Source organism: Chionomys nivalis, chromosome 26, assembly GCF_950005125.1.
Source record: "Chionomys nivalis chromosome 26, mChiNiv1.1, whole genome shotgun sequence".
Lineage (NCBI taxonomy): Eukaryota > Metazoa > Chordata > Mammalia > Rodentia > Cricetidae > Chionomys > Chionomys nivalis.
The window spans coordinates 478,804-500,975 of record NC_080111.1 but is presented as its reverse complement, the minus strand read 5'-3'; the positions used below and the strand labels follow the sequence as shown (position 1 = coordinate 500,975).

Sequence of the window (22,172 nt, the reverse complement as noted above, 5' to 3'; positions counted from 1 at the left end):
GGGAACTGAACCCAGCTCCTCCGGAAGAGCAGCCCGTGCCCCTCACCACTATGCCATCTCCCCAGCCCAATTTTCCTAACTTTTGATCCACACTTGTGTTAGTTTTCTTATTACTACAACAAAACTATACACACACCCCAAAAAAGCACCTTAGAGTTAAGCAGCTGGTCACCCTGCATCAGCACCAGGTCAGGGATGGATGCTGGCTCTTGGCTCACTTTAGTCTTCTTACTCAACCCTGGACCCCACAGAATGGCAGTACCCACAGGGTAGGAATTCCCACCTCAAACCTTTCTGGACACACACCCGAAATCTTCCCAAAGTGACTTCAAGCCTAGGGAAGTTGACAACCAAGATTTAATCAGACACCGCCTACAGGTAAAGAACTGTATTTACTCACAAGGTATTGCTTTGTACAGGAATTACTTCTCCAGCCTAGGAATTTAGCTAATTTTCCCATTCTGTACTGCAGGAACTAAGTAAGTCCTTGTTTCATGAAAAACAGAAAATGGCAAACACTAGGGATAAGATCATAGTAAACTTAAATGTCACTTTTTCTGATGCTTGTCAATCAACACACACTCAAGAACAAACACGCGCGAAACCATTACCGCTCATGTTTTCTCCCTTTTGCAAATTTAGGGTACCGCACCGAAGCACCAGACAGAGTGGCTGCTAAATACTACTTGGGGTCCTTTCCTAATATTATCTATTACACTTCTGCTCCCAAGTGTCTATTTTAAGAGTAATACTTTATCAGTCAAGGGTATTTTTTAGGCCAACAGTAGAGTGTACTTTAGAAGACCCTCCAAAACCCCCAAAACAAAAATTATTTCTACCATTAAGCTCCACCACTAAATGCTGAGCCTTCATATATCCATGAATTCTGAAAAGCTCAAATAACCAATCAAATCTGTTAATTGAGCTTGACAGATGATGCAAACTCAACATTTTCTACAATTGAACCTAATTTCCAGTTACTACTTAAAGAACCTAACAGTAAATGCCAGGGAAGTCTAAAAGCTCCATTTAGTACAACAGAAGTAATTTTAAAGATAGGGTCAAATGTGAGTTTCAGGCAATCTTCTTTGTGAGCAAATTACCTGAGAAGGGTATGTAAGCTGTTAGCAGTGTATAAAATGCATCTCAGAAAGGTTTATTTGCTAAAGTAGCCAGATGGCACAGTATCTGGAATGACATGAAATTGGATGTGCACATACATATATAGTTCTGCGACTCACTGGAATTTTCTTAAAGATGAATTTATTATTATGTATAGTATTCTGCCTGCATGTATGCTTACAGGCCAGAAGAGGGCACCAGGTCTCATTATGGATGGTTGTGAGCCACCCTGTGGGTGCTAGGAATTCAACCCAGATCCTCTGGAAAAGCAGCCAGTGCTCTTACCCACTGAGCCATCTCTCCAGCCCCCAACTCATTGGATTTTAAAAATACTCAAAAAGGAAAAACAAAACGAAAAACAAAACAAAACAAAAAACCCAGTAATGGTTTATGCATAACATCCAAGAACAGCACAGTCAGAAAAGACACGACAGTGGTGTTTCTCTGTGAAACATTCCTGCTGTCCTCGAACTCAGAGGTCCACCCACCTCTGCCTCTGAGTGCTGGGATTAAAGGCGTGCGCCACCACCGCCTGACAGTGAGTTTTTAAAAAGGCACTGTGATCATAAGTAAACGATTGATTCAGGAGGCACACCAGTAACTCCCATTGCTTCAAGTCATTAAGGTCACTACTGTCAGCACTAAAGAAAATCCTATCTGGGGCATTTTCATCTTTCTCCCTACAAAACTAAATAAACTAAAATAAAAGGGGCTTTCGTACGGTTTTTACAAATATTGTTTATTTTAATGAAGCTGGTACAGACAATGTCCCTTGAAAACCCATGTCCCAGGCCAAAAACTACAAACAGAATCAAAAGGAGCAGTGTCTGTTGCGTACACTTCTGCAAGAGTAACTTTCCTACTAATTGCTGATGGAAATTACAGCTTTCCTGGGATCTTCAGACAGCCTGCCTTACTCTTCTCTCCGGTGAAGCCATCCTGGAGGTAGCTGTCACTCTCACTGTACCTGTCATCTTGACTACAAACGTGATGCTCTTCTTTTGGTCCAGACCCTCAGATTTTAAAAGTAGCTTCAAGCTGAGGAAAGGTCATTTTCCCACAGTTCAGGTCTCTGAGGACCTTCCATCTCCCACTGAAAACCACGGTCCAGGCGTGAAGCAACTGCATGCTGGAACTTCAGGGCCAACTGGAAGGTCATAGGAAAGCTCCCACTGGTCCATCTTTTTATCATCACAAACTTGAAAATACACAGTCCTGAAAAGGGTGGCCTCTCTGTGCACATATGAAATTGTTTAAAATAAGGGCAATATTAAGGGAGCTGAGGTCTGATCACCAAAAATCAGCACAACAAAAACAACCAATAATGAATATTGAACACTAGAATTCAGATTACCAGATGTTCTAAAGAGATGGAGCGCCAGTATTCAATTTTCATTTTGAACACCACATTACAAAAGAACTATTTTTAAAAATAAAAAAGGATTAAGGGAAAAGGAAAAAAAAAATAAAAAGAATTATCTAAACCCTTGAATGACCCCCCGTTTGTTCCTGATAAACTTCAATCACATCTTCTTCCTCCATTCCCAGCTGCAAAAAAAAAGAGAAATATGTTAACACTGAACTAAAAAAGCAACATTTTTACACTGGCTGCAATTATGTGGCCACTATTTTAAAGTACAAGACAATCCACGTGTCACCTGGAAATAACCCCCAGGCTGAAATTCTTCTCCCGTGAGGCCAACACCTGGGAAGTGGAACACCTTTTAATCCCAGCACTAGGGAGCCAGTGGCAGGCAGATCATGGTGAATTTGAGACTAGCCTTGTCTATAAAGTGAGTTCTAAGACAGCCAAAACTACATAGTGTGACCTTGTCTCAAAAAAACAAACAACAAAAACCTGAATCAAGCCATTCAACAAAAACAGCACTTGCCTGCCACGTGCAAAGCCATGAGACTGCTCTGGCCCAGACTGGGAGGGGAGGGACACTCTGCTTATTCACTCTACAATATGGAAGTGGTTTGTTTTGTTTCTTCTTTGGGGAGCGGGGATTTGATTTTTGAGACAGGGTTTCTGTGTAGCTTTGGAGCCAAGCTGGTCTCAAACCCACTGAGATCCACCTGCCTCTACCTCCCAAATGCTGGGATTAAAGGCGTGCACCGCCGCCACCACCACTTGGCCATAGATGGTAATTTTTATTCTGCACTTGTAACTTCCCTTTAATCTGAAAAATATTTCAAAATAAAAACTTCTTTAAAATATGGAGAAAAGTGAAGAACAACACAGGTATCAAGTTGAAGGTACCTTAAATGGGCAACATCTAAAGGACAGTCACACATTTAAAAAAAAAAAAAACTTTGCAGGCCACTGGTTAATTAAAATGATTACAACTGGAAGTCACTAAAGCCCAGGAGGCTGGATACACCTGTGAGAGGTTCCTTCTTTCCTTCTGTCTTTGGTTTTGTTTTTTTGAGACAGGGTTTCTGTGTAGTCCCAACCATCCTTAGAACTCCACATGCAGACCACCTAGGCTGGCCTCCAGCTCTGAGACCCACCTGCCTTTGCACAACTACACCAGTTTAGCTGAACCTGAATCTCTAGAAACGGGAAGATCTACCTTCTGGTGGCAGTTTATATAAAAGACTTGGAGGAAGGAAGTTTTTGCTCTTTGCCCACTGTTCCTGGAAAGCTCGTTTCTTCACTGGTATTACAGCCCACTTCTTCAGGATACTCAAAACTAGCTGAGACGTCCCAGCCTCACGGACTGAACAACTACTGATCCTTGGACCTTCCACTGGTAGACAGCACTGTTGGAACAGCACTCTAATAAGTTTCCTTTATATAAATATTCTTCAGTTCTGTTCCTCTAGAGAACCCTACTACAGCAACTCCACAATGAATGGGTCTGGCAATCATCATTTAACAGAGGCAGGTAGATCCCTGTGAGTTCCAGGACAGCAATGGCTCTGTACAAAGAGACCCTGTCTCAAAGCAAACAAAGGAAACCAGCATTACCCATAATGGAACAGAGAGGCACCATGTCATACTCAGAAACATACAGCTCCACTCTGGCTCTAAATGCCACAAAAGATATTCCAACTTTTTTCATGCCTTATCAAAAGTAATAGCTAAATAGGAAAAATGGCTTATTTAAAGCAAAGTGACTTTATTAATCACGATTATGAAAACACTTTGTAAACAAACGCAAAGGACTGTTGAACTATATATTCGGATCTGAGGGACTGCTCCAGATTCCCTAAGTCCTCCGAGGTTACCATCAACATCAAAGTACCAGAACTTGACCAAATGTAAGATGTGTCTGTCTTTTAAAGACAGACCACAGATGTCCTTTTTTTTTTTCGATTTTTCAAGACAGGGCTTCTCCATAACTTTTTGGTTCCTGTCCTGGAACTAGCTCTTGTAGACCAGGCTGGCCTTGAACTCACAGAGATCCACCTGCCTCTGCCTCCCAAGTGCTGGGATTAAAGGCGTGCACCACCACCACCCGGCTGACCATAGATGTCTTATCCAATCCTCCACCCCTCTTCTTAGGGGCACTTTTGAAAGTACATAAGGAAATCTCAATTCAATAGATTATTTCCCCTCTCTGATAAACCAGCAAGAATTTCACAAAAGTGCATTTAATGCTAATGAAATGTTAAAAATTTATATAAATTTATTTATATATATATAAATTTATTAAATATTATTTGTGTATGAAGGTATGTATGAGATGAGGGGGGAGAACAGGCAAATGTGCATGGCTTGTGGGTAGAGGCCAAAGGACAACCTCATGGAGTTAGCTTTCTCCTCCCCCTCTGTGGGTTCCAGGGATAGAATGCAAACTATGGTGGTGGCAAGTGCCTTTACTGAGCCATCGCAATGAGCCACCTCATCTCCCTAAGAGAAAAAAATTCCCTTTTTAAGATTTATTTTCAGCAGAACAGGCTCCAAAACCACAGAGAAACCCTGTCTCGAAAAACAAAAAACAAAACAAAAACGATTTATTTTCAGCTGGGTGGTGGTAGCACACACCTTTAATCCTATCACTTGAGGCAGAGGCAGAAGGATCTCTGAGTCTGAAGCCACCCTGGTCTAGGTTGAATTCCAGAACAGCTAAGGTTGTTACACAGAAAAACCCTGTTTCAAAAAAACAAATCAAACAAAAACAAAAATATACATTTGACAAAAATGTATTTGTCAAATATTTGTCAAATGTATATTTTTTATTTACACACACACGCGCGCACACACACACACACACACACACACATCATGTTTGTGCCTGGTACCCAAGGAAGTCAAAAGAGGGCAGCAGATCCCTCAGAACTGGAGTTACAGATGATATACCATATGGGTGATGGGAACTGAAACCAAGTCCTATGCATGAGCAAGAAGTATTTTTAACCTCTGAGCCCCAAGGAAAAAGCTATTTTTGTCCCCAGGATGTTGCAACAGACACGGGACCCAGCATCGCAGGATGCCCATGGTAGAGAAATGACTCCCTCCCATATATGCATCATGACCCTCATGAACAGGTATGCATGTGAACATATACATAATAAATAAATATAAATTTTAAAAACTGTTACTTTTTTCTCTTTTATTTTGGCACTAGAGATATCAAACTCTGGGACACACACATACTAAGCACATTCTCTATCACTAAGCTACAATCCTCATCTGTTTAATCCAAAATCTTATTTATTTCAAAAGTTTGATTCAGAAAGAAACTATACTTACTTCTTTTGGAGTATGGTTATCAGCAATTCTCTGACCTTCAAATAGAAACCTGAGTGAATTCATTGGAACTCCCTAAAAAAAGAAACTGTGTGTAAAAACTTTAGGTTTTAAATAACTATTATACTCTAAAAACAAAAACAAAACAAAACAACATAAAGGCTTAATAAACTACATTGATCATAAAATTAGATTACCAATTCAACCATGATTACCATATAATAAGAACTAATTATTTGTTAGGAAGGCTATCCTGTACCAAGTACTTTACTTGCAGTCATAAAAAAAGCTCTTTGTAAAGACTCAAGAGGTATTACCACCTCATCTTCAGTTTACAACTAGGGAGCTTATGGTCTGTAGATAAAAGAAGTTAGCTAAGAATTTTAGCCCCAAATGATTAATAAGCCTTTCTTCCCAACCATATTGTATTTACTTCCCCCTAAGTCTGAGCTAGCATAAAAGAAAATAAGGCTGGTTGGTGGTAGCACACACCTTTAAAACTACACTCGGGAGGCAGAGGCAGAAGTATCTCAATGAGTTCCAGGACAGCCAAGGTTGTGTAAGAGAGACCCTGCTTCAAAACAAACAAGCAAAATTTCAACCTTGGTTATCTCTAATGTACTGTTTTTCTTGTTTTGGTTTTAATTTTTTGAGACAGGGTTTCATGAAGCTCAGGGTGTCCTCGAATTTCTTTAATAGTGGAGGATAACCTTGAATTCTTGACCTCCTCCTATCAGTGTTGGGATTACCCAGCATGAACTACACTCTTACATATGCTTACATACACAGACACACATACACACATCTGTGTATTTGAGGCAGGGTCTTACTATGTAGCCCTGGATATCCTGAGACATTTTTAGCTGAAGCTAAAGATTATTAATTCTTGAACTTCCCCCCAATTTTTATTTAATATTTGTGAGCATAAGATGTATGAATGTAGACAACCATACAGATACTTTTACACATATAATTTATTTTATGTTCATTGGTGTTTTGCCTCATGTATGTCTGCGTGAGGGTGTCAGAAGCCCTGAAACTACAATTATAGACAGGTTTGAGCTGCCATGTAGTTGTGGGAAATTGAACCCAAGTCTTCTGGGAGAGCAGCCAGTGCTCTTAACCACTGAGCCATCTCTCCAGCCCCTATACAGATATTTTTTAAAAGAGAGAAATTATCTTGACATATGCTTGAAAATATGTTAAATAATTAGCAGCAATCTATATTATGTATAAAGAAAAATACTTTTAATTTTTTGTTTGTTTGTTTTGTGTTTTGTTTTTTTGCTTTGTCTTGTTCTTCAAGACAGGGTTTCTCTGTGTAGCTTTAGAGTCTATCCCGGAACTTGCTCTAAAGACCAGGTTAGTGTCAAACTCACAGACATCTGCCTGCCTCTGCCTCCCAAATGCTGGAATTAAGGCATGTGCCACCACCACCAGGTATTTATTTTTTATAGGGTGTTTTGCCTGCCTATATGTGTGTGCACCATCTGTGTGCAGTGCTCACAGAAGGGCATCAGATCCTCTAGGACTGGAGCTGCAGATGGTTATGAGCCATCAACTGGGTACTGGAAGAGCAGTCAGTACTCTTAACTGCTGAACCGTGTTTCCGGCCAAGAAAATATATTAATTATAGATTTAAATTTGATATAAATGACCTAAACCTCATAGAAGCACAGGGAAATTTCACAATAATCACCAAAAAGGCTTGCCTTTATTGTTATATACAGATGCAAACCATCAAAAATATTCATTTGAGCAATCAGTAAAAGTGCGTTACTTTCAAACGTTTTCTATATCCTACTAAAACTTTGAAATGGGTCACAAAAGGAAAACCATGCATGAGCAATGACAGACAACACTACGGTATTTCCCTTAAGTTTCTAATGGTGAAAACAGAATACATTTCAACAACCTTCAGTAAGGAAGTGCTGTATTTAACATCACAGTATACAAACCTGTCTTTGACAGTACGATTCCTTGAGTTTCTTAAGATGTGTTGTCATTTTCACTTTGAAATGTATCTCACTGCTATCCTAAGGAGATAAAGGGAAACATTATTCCTTCTTTTTCTACACTACTTAGCTAACTTGAACCATATTATTTAATTACGTCTTGTTACAGTTTTCTATCATAATATTCTTTTTAGCATTCCTAACTAGTTTTATTAAAAACAGTCTAGTCAAAATCCAAATTACCTTTAGCAACTCACTATAAAAATAGCAAACCAAAGATGTTTTAGGTATCAAAATTATTAATATAAATTTGTATGCCAAATAAAAGCATTCTTTCGTTACATCATATCCATAAAAATACTGTAAAAAATAAAATAAACTGTTACAAACCCTTATAAGCAATAAAAACAAAACATACTGGGGGCTGGAGAGATGGCTCAGAGGTTAAGAGCACTGGCTGCGCTTTCAGAGGTCCTGAGTTCAATTCCCAGCAACCACATGGTGGCTCACAACCATCTGTACTGAGATCTGGCGCGCGGGCATACATCAAGGCAGAATGTTGTATACATAATAAATAAATCTTAAAAAAAAAAAACATACTATCCCATTCACACCAACTAGTGTCCCTAGGGGGTGTCAAACCTAAGAGAAAACAAACTTTTTTTAAAGTTATTTATTATGCATATAATGTCTGTCAGGGAACTCCTGTAACAGGGAAGGGAGGTGTAAGATCAAGAGTAACAGCAGACACTAACATCCTAAGCAACTGAGCGCGCTCACTGCGTCCATATACCACACTCAAAGCAATAAAAAAAAAAAAGAGTAAGAAGACGGCTGGGGATATGGTTTTGCCAGGCCCTAGATTCCACTACACACACACATTTAGACGCAGTAAGCAGACCTCCCAGCAAAATAACACTTTCTCAACGATCAAGGAAATGCATAGGCAAAACTGTCACAGTGACATTGATTTCACCCTTGGAAGAGGGTGGAAAACTATCATACTGTGATGGTGAAGGGTGTACCATTTCACTAATTCCGATCTTCTAAAAGAAGTAACAACATGCCAGTGTGGTAGCACATGTTTTTAACTCCAACACTTGGAGGAAGAAGCAAGTGCATCTTTGAGTTTGAAGTCAGCCTGGTCTGTGTAGTAAATTCAAGATCAAGCAAGAGTACAGAGTGAGACCCTGTCTCAAAAACATTATCAGCCTCTTTTACCCCCAACACATACATGTACAACAAGGGAAAATGTAATTTTTAAATAACATGTCCTACCTAATGTTTTTTCCTATGTTTTTACACATTGGAAAAATGTCAAATGAGAAAAATAATGAAACTCACCTGTCCAATAACTTTGAGCTTAATGTATTCTCCTTCCTTCTTATCCCCTAAGTCCTCAGTTGAAGGTTTTGCCTCCTGAAAGAAATTTCCAGATTAACTATTATAAATACTCTGCTGTTTATGAGCATCCATTACTTTCCCCCAGGTAACAGACTCTGCACCTGAAAATACAGAGCACACTTATTTTTCCAACACTCAATTACTCTTCAAACTCCCCATTCACTAAAAATCAATAAAGCGCCCCCATTTATTTATTTTTTATGTATACAGTATTCTGTCTGCATGTATGCCTGCACACCAGAAGAGGGCACCAGACCTCATTACAGATGGTTGTGAGCCACCATGTGGTTGCTGGGAACTGAACTCAGAACCTCTGGAAGAGCAGCCAGTGCTCTTAACATCTGAGCCATCTCTCCAGTCCAAGTTTGTTTGTTTGTTTGTTTTTAACAGCATTATTTCCTACAGTAAAAATCTAAAATTTAACCATGTCTTAGTCAGTCACCCTAAGGACTTAAGACAAATTAATGAAAATGTTTCTAACAAGTTAAAGGTGACAAAGATGCTGGTGTCAAGAGGAGCAATTTGGAAACTCTTGCCCTAAAGTCAATTCCTCTTAACTAGAAGTTCATCCTCCTAGAGTTTTTTTTTTTTTTTGGTTTTTCGAGACAGGGTTTCTCTGTGGTTTTGGAGCCTGTCCTGGAACTAGCTCTTGTAGACCAGGCTGGTCTCAAACTCACAGAGATCCGCCTGCCTCTGCCTCCCGAGTGCTGGGATTAAAGGCGTGCGCCACCATCGCCCAGCCCTCCTAGAGTTCTTAGTAAACATTTTGAATCTAAGAGTTTGTTCTCATGGTCTATCCTGAGGCAACCTCCTATACCAAGATATGGAAATATATCACAAGCAAAGGCTATTTAGAAAGGACAATCAAATAGGAAAGTATTGGTCTAAATACTAGAGTCAAAATGAATCAGTTTTATATCATCTAGTATTTTAATCCAAGGTTACAAGGTAATAAGGCCTGACTGAAAGCAGTAACAAAATGGGAACGGAAGAGGCTGGAATCTAGGAGTGAGAAAGTACAGAAAAAGGAGACTTATGGGAAGACAAAAAGATTTACAAACTCATCTCAAATAAAGGAGTGTTTCAAAGCAACTGAAATTAACAGACTGAATTAGATGAGAACAATTTCAGCATAAAGCACATCAGTTGAGTCATTCTTAGTGAAACAATGTCCTGGAAAGTGTCCCACACACTTCAACCATCACACTTAAATATTTAAAATATTCTTGCTACTTGTATTAATTCAAAACTAATCCAGTCAGGTAGTAAATTTCTGTGAGCTTGCAGCTAGCCTGGTTTAGAATTCCAGACCAGGTAGGGATATACAGTGAGACCCTGTTAATCCACACTCACTAATAATTAGCGCACTGAGGCGGGTATGATGGAACACTTTAATCCTTTAATCCCAACACTCAGTAGAAGCAGGTAGATGTGAAAGGTCAGTCTGGACTACAAAGTGAGTTCCAGGACAATTAGGCCTGTTACACAGAGAAACCTAGTCTCAAGGGGGGAAAAAGTAAGAATCAACAAACTGAATTTTACACGTAAAGCACATATATATCTATATAGCACATGCTAGTACAGCTAACACTACATTCTCTGACATTTTCAAATGAACAGAACACAATTCAATAGCATTGATAATTATTCCAAGAACTGACAAATGGTATTGCACAATAATAAAAGTTTCTACACAGCAAAGGAAAATAATCAATAGAAGCCGGGCGGTGGTGGCGCACGCCTTTAATCCCAGCACTCAGGAGGCAGAGGCAGGCGGATCTTTGTGAGTTCGAGACCAGCCTGGTCTACAAGAGCTAGTTCCAGGACAGGCTCCAAAGCCACAGAGAAACCCTGTCTTGAAAAACCAAAAAAAAAAAAAAAAAAGAAAAAAGAAAAAGAAAATAATCAATAGAGTGAAAAGAGCCTACAGAATGGGAGAAGTCTTTTTCAACTATATATCCAAAGGGGGATCACTATCTACAATCTATTAAGAAAAAAAAAAACTCCAAAAATTAAATACAACAAAAACCCAAACAATCAATCAATGGGCTATGTTTCCTCTCAAATGTAGACTCTAGATTGAAATTTAAATTTGCGCCGGGCGGTGGTGGCGCACGTCTTTAATCCCAGCACTTGGGAGGCAGAGGCAGGCGGATCTCTGTGAGTTCGAGACCAGCCTCCAAAACCACAGAGAAACCCTGTCTCAAAAAACCAAAAAAAAAAAAAAAAAAAAAAAAAAAAAGAAATTTAAATTTGCATGTATAAAGGAGACTATCTACAGTGGGCGATAACAGGAGGGGGTAACAGAAGGGGGTAGCAGAGAGGACTGCAGGAGGGGACTACAGAGGAGGAAGAGAAGGGATAGAGGGGATGGAGCAGGAGGGGACTACAGAGGAGGAAGAGAAGGGATAGAGGGGATGGAGGGGGGGGACAAAGACAGCAGGGGGTCTGGGGAGGGGCGATACAAAGATCTGTATGTATACAGTAACATGTACATGTCATTAAGTGTGAGGAGGGGGAGAGACTGAGTAAGCATACCAAGCTCCAAGTAACTTTTTCCTCCAAGATCAGTACAGTGTCTAAGGAAATGCTTAGATGACAGAAGAGACAGTATGGGACAGGATGCCTGGTTTTTATTCAGCTGTGCTTTCAATGCTTGCAGACTGGATATCTGCAGGCAAAATTAACATCTTTAGTCACAGTACTTCACCTGAAAAATAGGTGACTATCTTCAAACACTGTCTTGCCATATTTCTATGAATTTATAGTCATACTGAAGAGTTACTTCTTCCTGCAAGTATCCAGAAAGCAAAGAGCTTATTCTCTGTGGTGAAGGGCAATAAAAGGCAACCCCCAACCCTGAATCCCTTTAAGAAGAGGAGAGGAAGTGAGTTTTGTTTAGATTGGCATAAAAGAAGATATTCTAGTTTTGTCTAGGCTAATATGGCTATATAGAAGATACTCAGAAACAGCAGATCTCTGTGAGTTCGAGACCAGCCTGGTCTACAAAGCTAGTTCTTCCAGGACAAGCTCCAAAGCCACAGAGAAACCCTGTCTCGAAAAACAAAAAAAAAAAAAAAAAAAAAAAAGATACTCAGAAACAAAAAACAACCCCCCCTCCTCTCTCTATTCAAACACCACAGACCTCCCCTTCTAAAGCACAGTTTTTCTTGAAACCTATAATACTCAAAAAGCACAAATGGCTTCCAACACCTTAAGGTCTAAAAACAAACCCCACAACATTTCACTACATACATACTGACCCCATTCTCACTTCCCTCACATTCCTTTCAGTAACCTAAGAAATCTCTCCACTGTTTGCTAAAGACTCATCTTTGTCTATGCCACGTTAAAACAGCATAACCAAGGCAAATAATAAAGAAAGCCTTCAACTGAGTTTACATTTCCATAAGATCAGAGTCCATGATGGTAAAGCAAAGGTGAGGTGACAACAACATCTCAATACAAGGAGGAGGCAAAGAATGGGCACTAGGAATAGCTGGGTTTTTTGAGACCTTAAATCCATCCCCAATGACACAACTTCAACAGGGCCACACCTCCTAATTCTTCTCAAACAGTCATCAACTAGGGATCAAATATTCAAAAATATGAGCCTATGGGGCCATTCTCATTTGAACCAACCCCTCCACCCACACACACAAATATGTCCATCGCCTTCTCCCATCTTCGGCCGTGTATGGCCTAGTTTCCTTTGCCTGAAGTAAAGACAGCTGACGTCTACTACTGTAAGGCCTTCTCAGATCACAGCAGTCTCCACCACTATCTTTCTTTAACGCCTCTACTTGCAGTTTATTCGTACCCCACACTGGCCTCCTTGACTTGACTCTCTACTGCAATCTTTATTTTCCCACCACAGTCACAACTGACAAGTCAGTATTTGCTATGGGCACTTTTACTCTCTCCTGGCTGTTCTCTGGGGTATGTATCAACATTCCACTCAAAACTGTCCTCAGTTTCAACTGCAGTCCTTACTGCTAAATCCAAAGGACACTCAAATTTCTCCATTTGTGCCTTCTCATCTCAGCTGTTTTCTTCAATTCTCCTTCAGTCCTCTGCTTTCCTTCCTTGCCATCAGATGACTCTTAGATACCGTGTTGATTAATTTTTGTCAACTTGTCACAACCTAAAGTGTTTTAGGAAGAGAGAACCTCAATTGAAGAATTGCCCCCTAGGGTGGGGCACTGGTGGCATCTTTAATCCCAGAACTCAGAAGGCAGAGGATCTCAGTGAGTTCCATGACAGCCAGAACTGTTACACAGAGAGACCCTATCTCGAATTGCCTCCATCAGAGTCCCCTGTGGGCAAGCCTTTAGAGCATTTTCTTGATTCCGGAGATCCCAGTGCACCCTTGGGCAGGTAGTCCTGGATCATATAAGAAAGCAGGCTGAGTAAGTCACGGGGAGAAAGTCAGTGAGCAGCATCCCTCCAAGACCTCTGCCACAGCTCCTGCCTTCTGATTCTACTTGAGTTGCTGCCCTGGGATCCCTCAATATTGAACTATGACTTGGAAATCTAAGGAAAGTCTGGTTTGGTCAGTGTTTTATAATAGTAACAGAAAGAAAAACAAGACAGACACAAATACTAACATCATCCTCTCCAACCTAACAATTACAGAGCTCACACTTTTATCCAAGGGCCTGAACTTGTGCATGTTAGGTATCTGAAGTATGTGAAGGCATTACTTCTAATTCCTGTTAGACTTATTTCCTTTTTCAGAAAACCACAATCAAAAACTGAGAACAACATAGTTCAGGGGCAAAACCCATGTCTGGTGTACAAAAAGTTCTGAGTTCAATAGCATTAAAGCCAGCAATCACAGCAGCACTCAAACAAACAAACAAAAATCCTCTCTGGATTCCCAATTACAACAGTTATCCACACTCATCTGACTACAGCAAACACTGTGACGATCTATGACTTCTCTTTCAAGTTTCCTATTTAATCATTCATCATTGCGACAATTCTCATTCTCTACAATCACTAAACCACTGTAGGAATGGACATCTCTACTTCTTGTAAAACCGCCTTAATGCAGTCATGCACCTTCTCATGGACTCACAGGGTCTCACTATATAGACCAGGCTGGCCTCAAACTCAAGAGATCTATCTACCTGCCTCCACCTCCCAGCACTAAGATCAAAGGTGTAGGCCACTACACCCAGTGAATGTCTTTTTCCTACTGACAGACTAGAAAATAAAAAGATCGTAGACAAAAGGAAAAAACTAAACCTGTCTCCAATAGTCTTGGGGTCTTGTATGCTTTCCTTCTCTGTCCTGTACTTTTTTTAAAGGCAGCCAATACAGAATACAGCACACTTCACACAACAGTGAAAGCATTCGGTGTAAGTCTGGGACTGTACGTCATCAACGCAAGGACAGTTCTAGAGAGCAAATCGACCTGGCTGGCAAGAATATACAGTCAACAGAGCAGAAGTCATGAAAATTTTCAGGACTAAATCACTGGGAGATTGAACCCTCCTAACTGGTAAAGGAATTTACTGGGAACTAACCACCATAACTCTGCTCTCCAAGGAACAACATGGAAACAGACGAATGATTCTGGGAAGTGAACTAAACTGGAAGATATGGAAAACACAGAAGTTTGCATTTAAAGTGCACTAAATTCATACTGTGCTATTTCAAGTTCAATGATCTTCACAAAGGGACAATTCAGTCACATGGTCAGAGCATCTCATCCAATCCGCCACTGGTCCTTACAGCTACACAAGGATTGCTAATTCTTACTGAAAGAGGAGGAATCCCTGGAAAATATTAAATTTTCGTTTCGTTTTTGGTTTTGAGACAGGTTCTCTCTATGTAGTCCTGGAACTCACTTGATACACAGACCAGGCTGGCCTTAAACTCGAGATCCTCCTGCCTCTGCTTCCTGAGTGCCCAGATTAAAGCGGTATTCCCTGCTCAATCTTTTTTTCTCTTTTTTGAAGATATATATTTTATTTTATGTGTACAGTTAATATAGTTTATGTGTATAGATGTTTTGCCTGCACGTATGTCTACATACCACATGCATGCAAGTGCCCACGGAGGCCGAACAGGATGTTTGATCTCTGGAAACTGGAACTACAGGCGATTGTAAAACGTCATGGGTGCTGAGAGTTGTACCAAGGTCCTCTGAAGAGCAGTCAGTGCTCTTAACCACTAAGTCTTCTCTCCAGTACCTATTTATTTAATTCATAACTATGTTTTTTAAAAAGGAGGGGAAGGAAGAAGAAGAAGAAAGCTAGGTAGAAGAGAGAAGAAAAGTAGGATACAGTATTGTGGCTATTATTAAAAGAAATAAAAAGCCCTTCACAAAAAATGTGCAGTGACATTGTGGATTGTGTCTCCTAGAAATGTCAGAAGCTACACACCCATGAAGTCCTGTCTATCTGGCTGTTTAAACATGACCTGAACGTGGATGACACCAACAGACATGCTAATGTGGGTGGGGAGGGGAAGCTCAAAATAACAACTAAGAACTACTAAGGAATGTCAAGGGGGGGGAACAATAGTCTTTCCCACAAAAAGTGCACAAACTGGATAAGCCAATACCAAATGGTCAGCACTGAAAACACATAAGCAACAGTATATCGACTATGCAGTTATATTTACGTACTTAGGACTGCTCACAATTAAAGAAAAAGAGTGTTTGAAAGAGCAAGAGGAGTAAGCTATCAGGGAGTTCTGGACGAAGGAAAGGGAAAGGGGAAATGATTTAATTATAATTTAAAAAGAAATTTAAAGCCCTATTTACACATGAATGCCTGAGACTGGCTTCCAAAATAGCATGGAACGGAGCTGTAGATTTGAAAAATAAGACAAGGTAAGACATACGGGGTACACTGTATATATTATTTAACTTTTCCATAATAAAAATTTTTCAAAAGCCAGACAATAGTGGTCCAAGTCTTTGATCCTAGCACTTAGGAGGCAGAGGCAGGTGGATTTATTTTGGGGTCAGCATGGTCTACAACGTGAGTTTCAGGACAACCAGAGCTACATAAGAGAAACCCTATCTTGAAAAACCAACAATAATAATAATAATAGTAGTAGTAGTAACAATAATATTTTTTAAAAAGCCAGGCGGTAGTGGTACACACTTTAAGATTTATTGTTTATGTATTTATTAATTTTTTATGTGCTCTGTCTGCATGTACAACTTTATGCCAGAAGAGGACATTAATCCCACTATAGATGGTTGTGAGCCACCAGTGGCTGTTGGAAATTGAACTGAGTCCCAGTGTTTCACCCCTTTAGTCCCACTGCTCAGGAGGCAGAGACAGGTCAAGGCCAGCCTGGTGTACACAGAAGGACAGCCAGGGCTACACAGAGAAACCCTGTCTCAAACAAAACAGAATAGAACCACTGTTTTCCCATTTGTAAAGGGCCCTATAACACACGAGATAAGAATATAAACTTTTTTTCTACATTTTCTCCACCTCATACACCAAAGCAATCTGTGCCTACACTTGTTTCATGAGAAAAACTAGCAGCATACTTGTCCAACCTAAGATCTATCAGACAGTCTGTTACTCAATCCAAAAGCAATCCTGAGCCGGGCGGTGGTGGCGCCCGCCTTTAATCCCAGCACTCAGGAGGCAGAGGCAGGCAGATTTCTGGGAGTTCGAGACCAGCCTGGTCTACAAGAGCTAGTTCCAGGACAGGCTCCAAAACCACAGAGAAACCCTGTCTCGAAAAGCCAAAAAAAAAAAAAAAAAAAAAAAAAAAAAAGTACTAAAAGCAAGTATCACCTGGATTATGTTTAAAGCAAGTCTATACTGGATAGGTCCTCACAGATGTAATCTCAACACTTAGCTGATTCAGGAGGAAAACTGGCACAAATTTGAGCCTAGCACATGGTACAACATAAGAACTGTCTCAAGAAAAAAAGGCCCACAGTACTACTTTAATATACTTCAAAAGACAGGCCATCTTGTGAGTTCGAGACCAGCCTGGTCTACAAGAGCTAGTTCCAGGACAGGCTCCAAAACCACAGAGAAACCCTGTCTCGAAAAACCAAAAAAAAAAAAAAAAAAAAAGACAAGCCACTATGTACAAATACCTTCAGTAGAAATAGGAACGTAACACAGCAATGGCATTCAGTGATATGCACATAGGAGGCTAGAGAGTAGGGCTTATGTAAGTACCAGAGTTAACCCATGGGGCACACCATTTATAAAGCGCTACTATGTGGGGGCTAGAGAGATGGTAAATGAAAGCACTTGCTGCCAAGCTCGACATCCTAAGAGCAATCCAGGAGAAGCACACAGTGGACCCAACTCCACAAAGCTGTCCTCTCAGGTCCAGGTGAACTCAGGGCACCCACAAAAAATAAATGTAATACAAAGTTTGAACTACTATGTTGTCTTTTGTTTTTTCCTTTCTGCGGGATTGAGATCGGGTCTCACATGAGTGTAGGCATGTGCCAACACTCAGCTACTATATGTATTTTAAAAATTCAGTACAGGTGGCTGGAGAGATGGCTCAGAGGAATAGAGCACTGGCTGCTCTTCCAGAGGTCCTGAGTTCAATTCCCAGCAACCACATGGTGGCTCACAACCATCTGTAATAAGATCTGGTGTCCTCTTCTGTACTGCAGGATACATGAAGGGAGAAACCTATATACATAATAAATAAAAAATCTTAAAAAAAAAAATAAACAGCACTCGGGAGGCAGAGGCAGGCGGATCTCTGTGAGTTTGAGACCAGCCTGGTCTACAAGAGCTAGTTCCAGGACAGGCTCCAAAACCACAGAGAAACCCTGTCTCGAAAAAAATAAAATAAAATAAAATAAAATAAAAATTCAGTACAGTATATATGCAGGGTGTGATGGTAGAGACAAAGGCAGGAGAATCATTGTGAGTTCAAAACCATCCTTGTCTGTTTCAAATAAATAAAGTACAGGAGCTCTTGATGGGATATAGATTACACAGACATCTTCCATCTGCAAACCTTTAAATAACCGGACCTAGATAAGGCAAGAAAACATAACTCCACCCTTCCTCCTTCCTTCCTGTCTTTTCCTTCAGATCCTTATTAACTGCAAAAAGATAACTAAATGCAAGGAGAAGAGGAGGCAATCACATATCTTTAAACGTATGTTGCAGGAATATGCAAGTTTTTGTTTTGTTTTGTTTGAGATAGGGTTTCTCTGTTGCTTTGGAGCCTGTCCTGGAACTCACTCTGTAGACCCGGCTGGCCGCGAACTCACAGAGATCCTCCTGCCTCTGACTGCCTTTGCCTCCAGAGTGCTGGAATGAACTAAAGACATGTGGCACCACCACTGACTAGAGCATATAAATCATGAACTACAAGACTAAGATGATCATAACAGTATCTGTGTGAACCTGCCTACAAGTCTGTTAAATCATGAACTACAAGACTAAGGTGATCAGTAACAGTATCTGTGTGAACCTGCCTACAAGTCTGTAAAAACTGAATGTTCACAATTATCTATGTAAATATCCACAATTTCAGAGAATTCCCAAAGAGAATGCTAAAGATGTTTTGAGAGACTGTTATCTACAACACTTCGGAGCCTGGCTAAAGAGAGCTTAAGGTTAAGGGCACTGGCTGCTCTTCCAGGAGACCAGATCCAGTTCCCAGCATCCATGTGTGGGCTCACAATCATCCTTAACTCCTGTTCCAGGAGATTTGATGCTATCATGACCTCTGGAACCACCAGGCACACACACAGTACATATACATACATGCAAGCAGAATACTCACACACATAAAATAAAATCCTTTTTTTTTTTTTTTTTTTTTTTGGTTTTTCGAGACAGGGTTTCTCTGTGGTTTTGGAGCCTGTCCTGGAACTAGCTCTTGTAGACCAGGCTGGTCTCGAACTCACAGAGATCCGCCTGCCTCTGCCTCCCAAGTGCTGGGATTAAAGGCGTGCGCCACCACCGCCCGGCCATAAAATAAAATCTTAAGAAACAAATTAGAATGATACTTATGTAAGGAATATTTTATGTAAGTGCTATAACAGAGCTAACCTAACTACTATGAAATATCACAATTATTTGAAAAATATTTTACTTTCATAGTGTGCTGGTACACATCTTTAATCCCAGGAGGCAGAGGCTATCCTGGTCTACATAATAGGGAGTTCCAGAATAACCAGGGCTACATGGAGTAGAGACCATCTCAAAAAAAAAAAAAAAAATTCAGTTTTGAAATTTCAACTACTCAACTGTGAATACTATTATAATATTTCAATATATTATAAAATAGTTGTTGGGCTGGAGAGATGGCTCAGTGGTTAAGAACATTGCCTGCTCTTCCAAAGGTCCTGAGTTCAATTCCCTGCAACCACATGGTGGCTCACAACCATCTGTAATGATGTCTGGTGCCCTTTTCTGGCCTGCAGACATACACACAGACAGAATATTGTCACTGACCATCCATGAAAGAATGACAAAATTTAATTAATTACACACCAACTAGCCAGGTATGACAGCAAACTCTAATCCCAACTACTCTGCAAGGCTGAGTGAGGGAGGAGCATTCCAAATCCAAAGACAGCTGTGCTACAGAGTCAAGTTCAAGACCAACCTAAGCAACTTAATGAGACTAAGCAGGAGAGATGGGGATTGAGCTCAGGGATACAGAGCCATGTCCAATGCCCAGTAATCCCAGTGAGGTGAGTACTACATCTAGTGCAGTTTCACAGGCCCTGAAAACAGACTGTGTCCTACGTTCTTCATATTCTTAAATGACGTGAGTTCAAACCAGAGCAAAAATAATTGTAAAACTTATTCCATAACTCTTTCATCAGGCCAACATGCCTTCTAGTTTCTTCTAAAATAAAAGGCTGATGAAAATAAGCATTTACAGCTGATCTTTCCTTCCTTACTTGTAACTAAGAAAACAACTGTCTGGAGAGATATTCATGAAGTCATTTGTATCCAGATTAAATAGAAATTAATCCAGATTATTAATAATCAAATCCACCCCACAACTAATCTACAGTATGAGTAGGCTAAAAATTAGAACCACCTTGGCCTGGCAGTAGTGGTGCCCGCCTTTGATTCCAGCACTCAGGAGACAGAGGCAGGCAGATCTCTGAGTTTGAGGCCAGCCTGGTCTACAGATCGAGTTCCAGGTCAGTCAAGGCTACACAGAGAACCCTGTATTGAAAAACAAAAAAAAATAATAATAATAAAAATAAAAAATAAACAGTTCAACTACACTGTAGAGTTGAAAGAAAAAGTTTACTGATTATCACTATAAATGTCAAAAAAAAATACTTTGAAAATTCAAATTCGTCTAAGCAAACAAAAGAAGACCAAAAAAGTTCTTTGTTTTGTTTTGGAGACAGGGTTTTTCTGTAGCTTTGGAGCCTGTCCTGGAACTACCTCTTGTAGACCAGGCTGGCCTCGAACTCAGAGATTCACCTGCCTCTGCCTCCCGAGTGCAGAGATTAAAGACATCCACTACCACTGCCCAGCTCAGACAAAAACTTTATGTATCAAAAACTACCCACAAACGTGGTAAACAATAACAGGATGAAGAAAACTTTAGGTGGCAGTGTTTCTATCTGAACGTGAATAACCATGCAAATTCTTGACAGCATTTCACTTTTAATTGGCAGTTTTCTGTAAAAATATTCTACAACTGCACAATACACAGTTTTTCTCTTTTCTATTTATCACCTGAAAGAGGGGATATGGGAGCGCAAATAATCAAAATACATTGTTTAAACGTATGAAATTGTGAATAGGGAAAAAAGGGAAAGATGTGTTGTTTTGGAAAAAGTCAATCATCTGCAGGCTAATGCTAGATGAGATGGCTTGCTGGTGGTAGGACGCGAAACACTTTCGTTGTTTCTCGGTTATTCTGAGCACTCCCACAGCTAGAGAGTTGATGGACCAATCCCGAGTAAGAAATGCAAAGTACAGAAAGAGAGTCGACCGCTCCGCAACCCCAGATGGAAAAAAAGACTCAGAAGGAACAGCGGCGGACCGGCCCTCCCCGCAAACACAACGGAAAGCGGCGTCTTCTGGGTTCCCCAGAATCTCAGGCCAGGCTCCCTCGCCGCCCCGCGCCCCGCCGCCCGAGACCCCAAGTGGAGCGGCGCCGCTCTGGGGGCCACCTACCCTCAGCCAGGGCCGCTCTCCCGTTACATAACTAGGCCCGGGGCCCTGCTCCTGCCATCAGTCGGCTCGAGGGAAACGGCCGTTTCCCCAAGGTCGCTCTCGGCGACTGGGGAGCGGGCCCGGGCCCCCAGCGCACCCGCAGGAACCCGGGAGCCGTCGAGGGAGACGCGGCGCCGAGCAGCGGGACCGGGGGGGAGGGGGGCGCCGCGAGGGCGGCGGAGGGCGGGTGCGCCCCGGAACCCCGCGGTTCCCGGCGGCTCGGCCCCGCTCGGCCCCGTTCGGCCCGGCGCCCCTCGCGGCCCCCTCCCCGCCGGCGGCCCCCTCCCCCAGCCGCGTCCCCTCCCCCGCGTCCCGGTGCCCGGCCAAGCCCGCGGCCGACAGCCCGGAGCCCCGAGGCCTCGGCCCGGTACCTGGTCAGACATGGTGACGGTAGCTTCCCCGGGGGTCTCCGCACCGCAGCGGCCTCCGGCAGGCTGAACCTCACTCTGAGGTTTACAAATCTGTCTCTTCCCCACAGCACAACACCGCGGCTGCAGGGACTTCCGCTACGTCTTGCGTCACTTCCGCTGCGCGCAGAGGAGCGTTGGGGAAGACGGGAAAAGGAGGCGGGAAAGCGCCTTGGGGGAGGCCGGGGGCGTCCGACCTGCAAAACGGCTTGCCTGGAGCGAGAGACTGGGTGTACGGCCGGCGGAAGAACCAGGCCCGCTATCTCAGCCCCTCGGGAGACCAGGGCTTCGCCACCCCAGGCTGAATGTCCGGGGTCAAACTGACGCCCTAGACTCCTCCCTCTCGGACACCTTGCGCGCCTGAGGGCAGAGCCTAGACCGGTCTTTGTCTCCTCCCAACCTTCCGTACGCCCCTAAGTACAGT

General features: G+C 41.7%; 1 protein-coding gene across 1 annotated transcript; it reads right to left on the bottom strand.

Moving 5' to 3' along the window:
* Positions 1 to 1,846: 1,846 nt before the first annotated feature.
* Positions 1,847 to 21,877, bottom strand: Sumo1 (small ubiquitin like modifier 1). Its single transcript, XM_057758586.1, has 5 exons — positions 21,713 to 21,877; positions 9,121 to 9,195; positions 7,780 to 7,857; positions 5,825 to 5,896; positions 1,847 to 2,670 (listed from the first exon to the last, which is right to left on the bottom strand). The coding sequence occupies exons 1-5, from the start codon at positions 21,722 to 21,724 to the stop codon at positions 2,602 to 2,604; spliced, it is 306 nt and encodes a 101-aa protein (XP_057614569.1). The 5' UTR covers positions 21,725 to 21,877; the 3' UTR covers positions 1,847 to 2,601.
* Between the last annotated feature and the right edge of the window lie 295 nt (positions 21,878 to 22,172).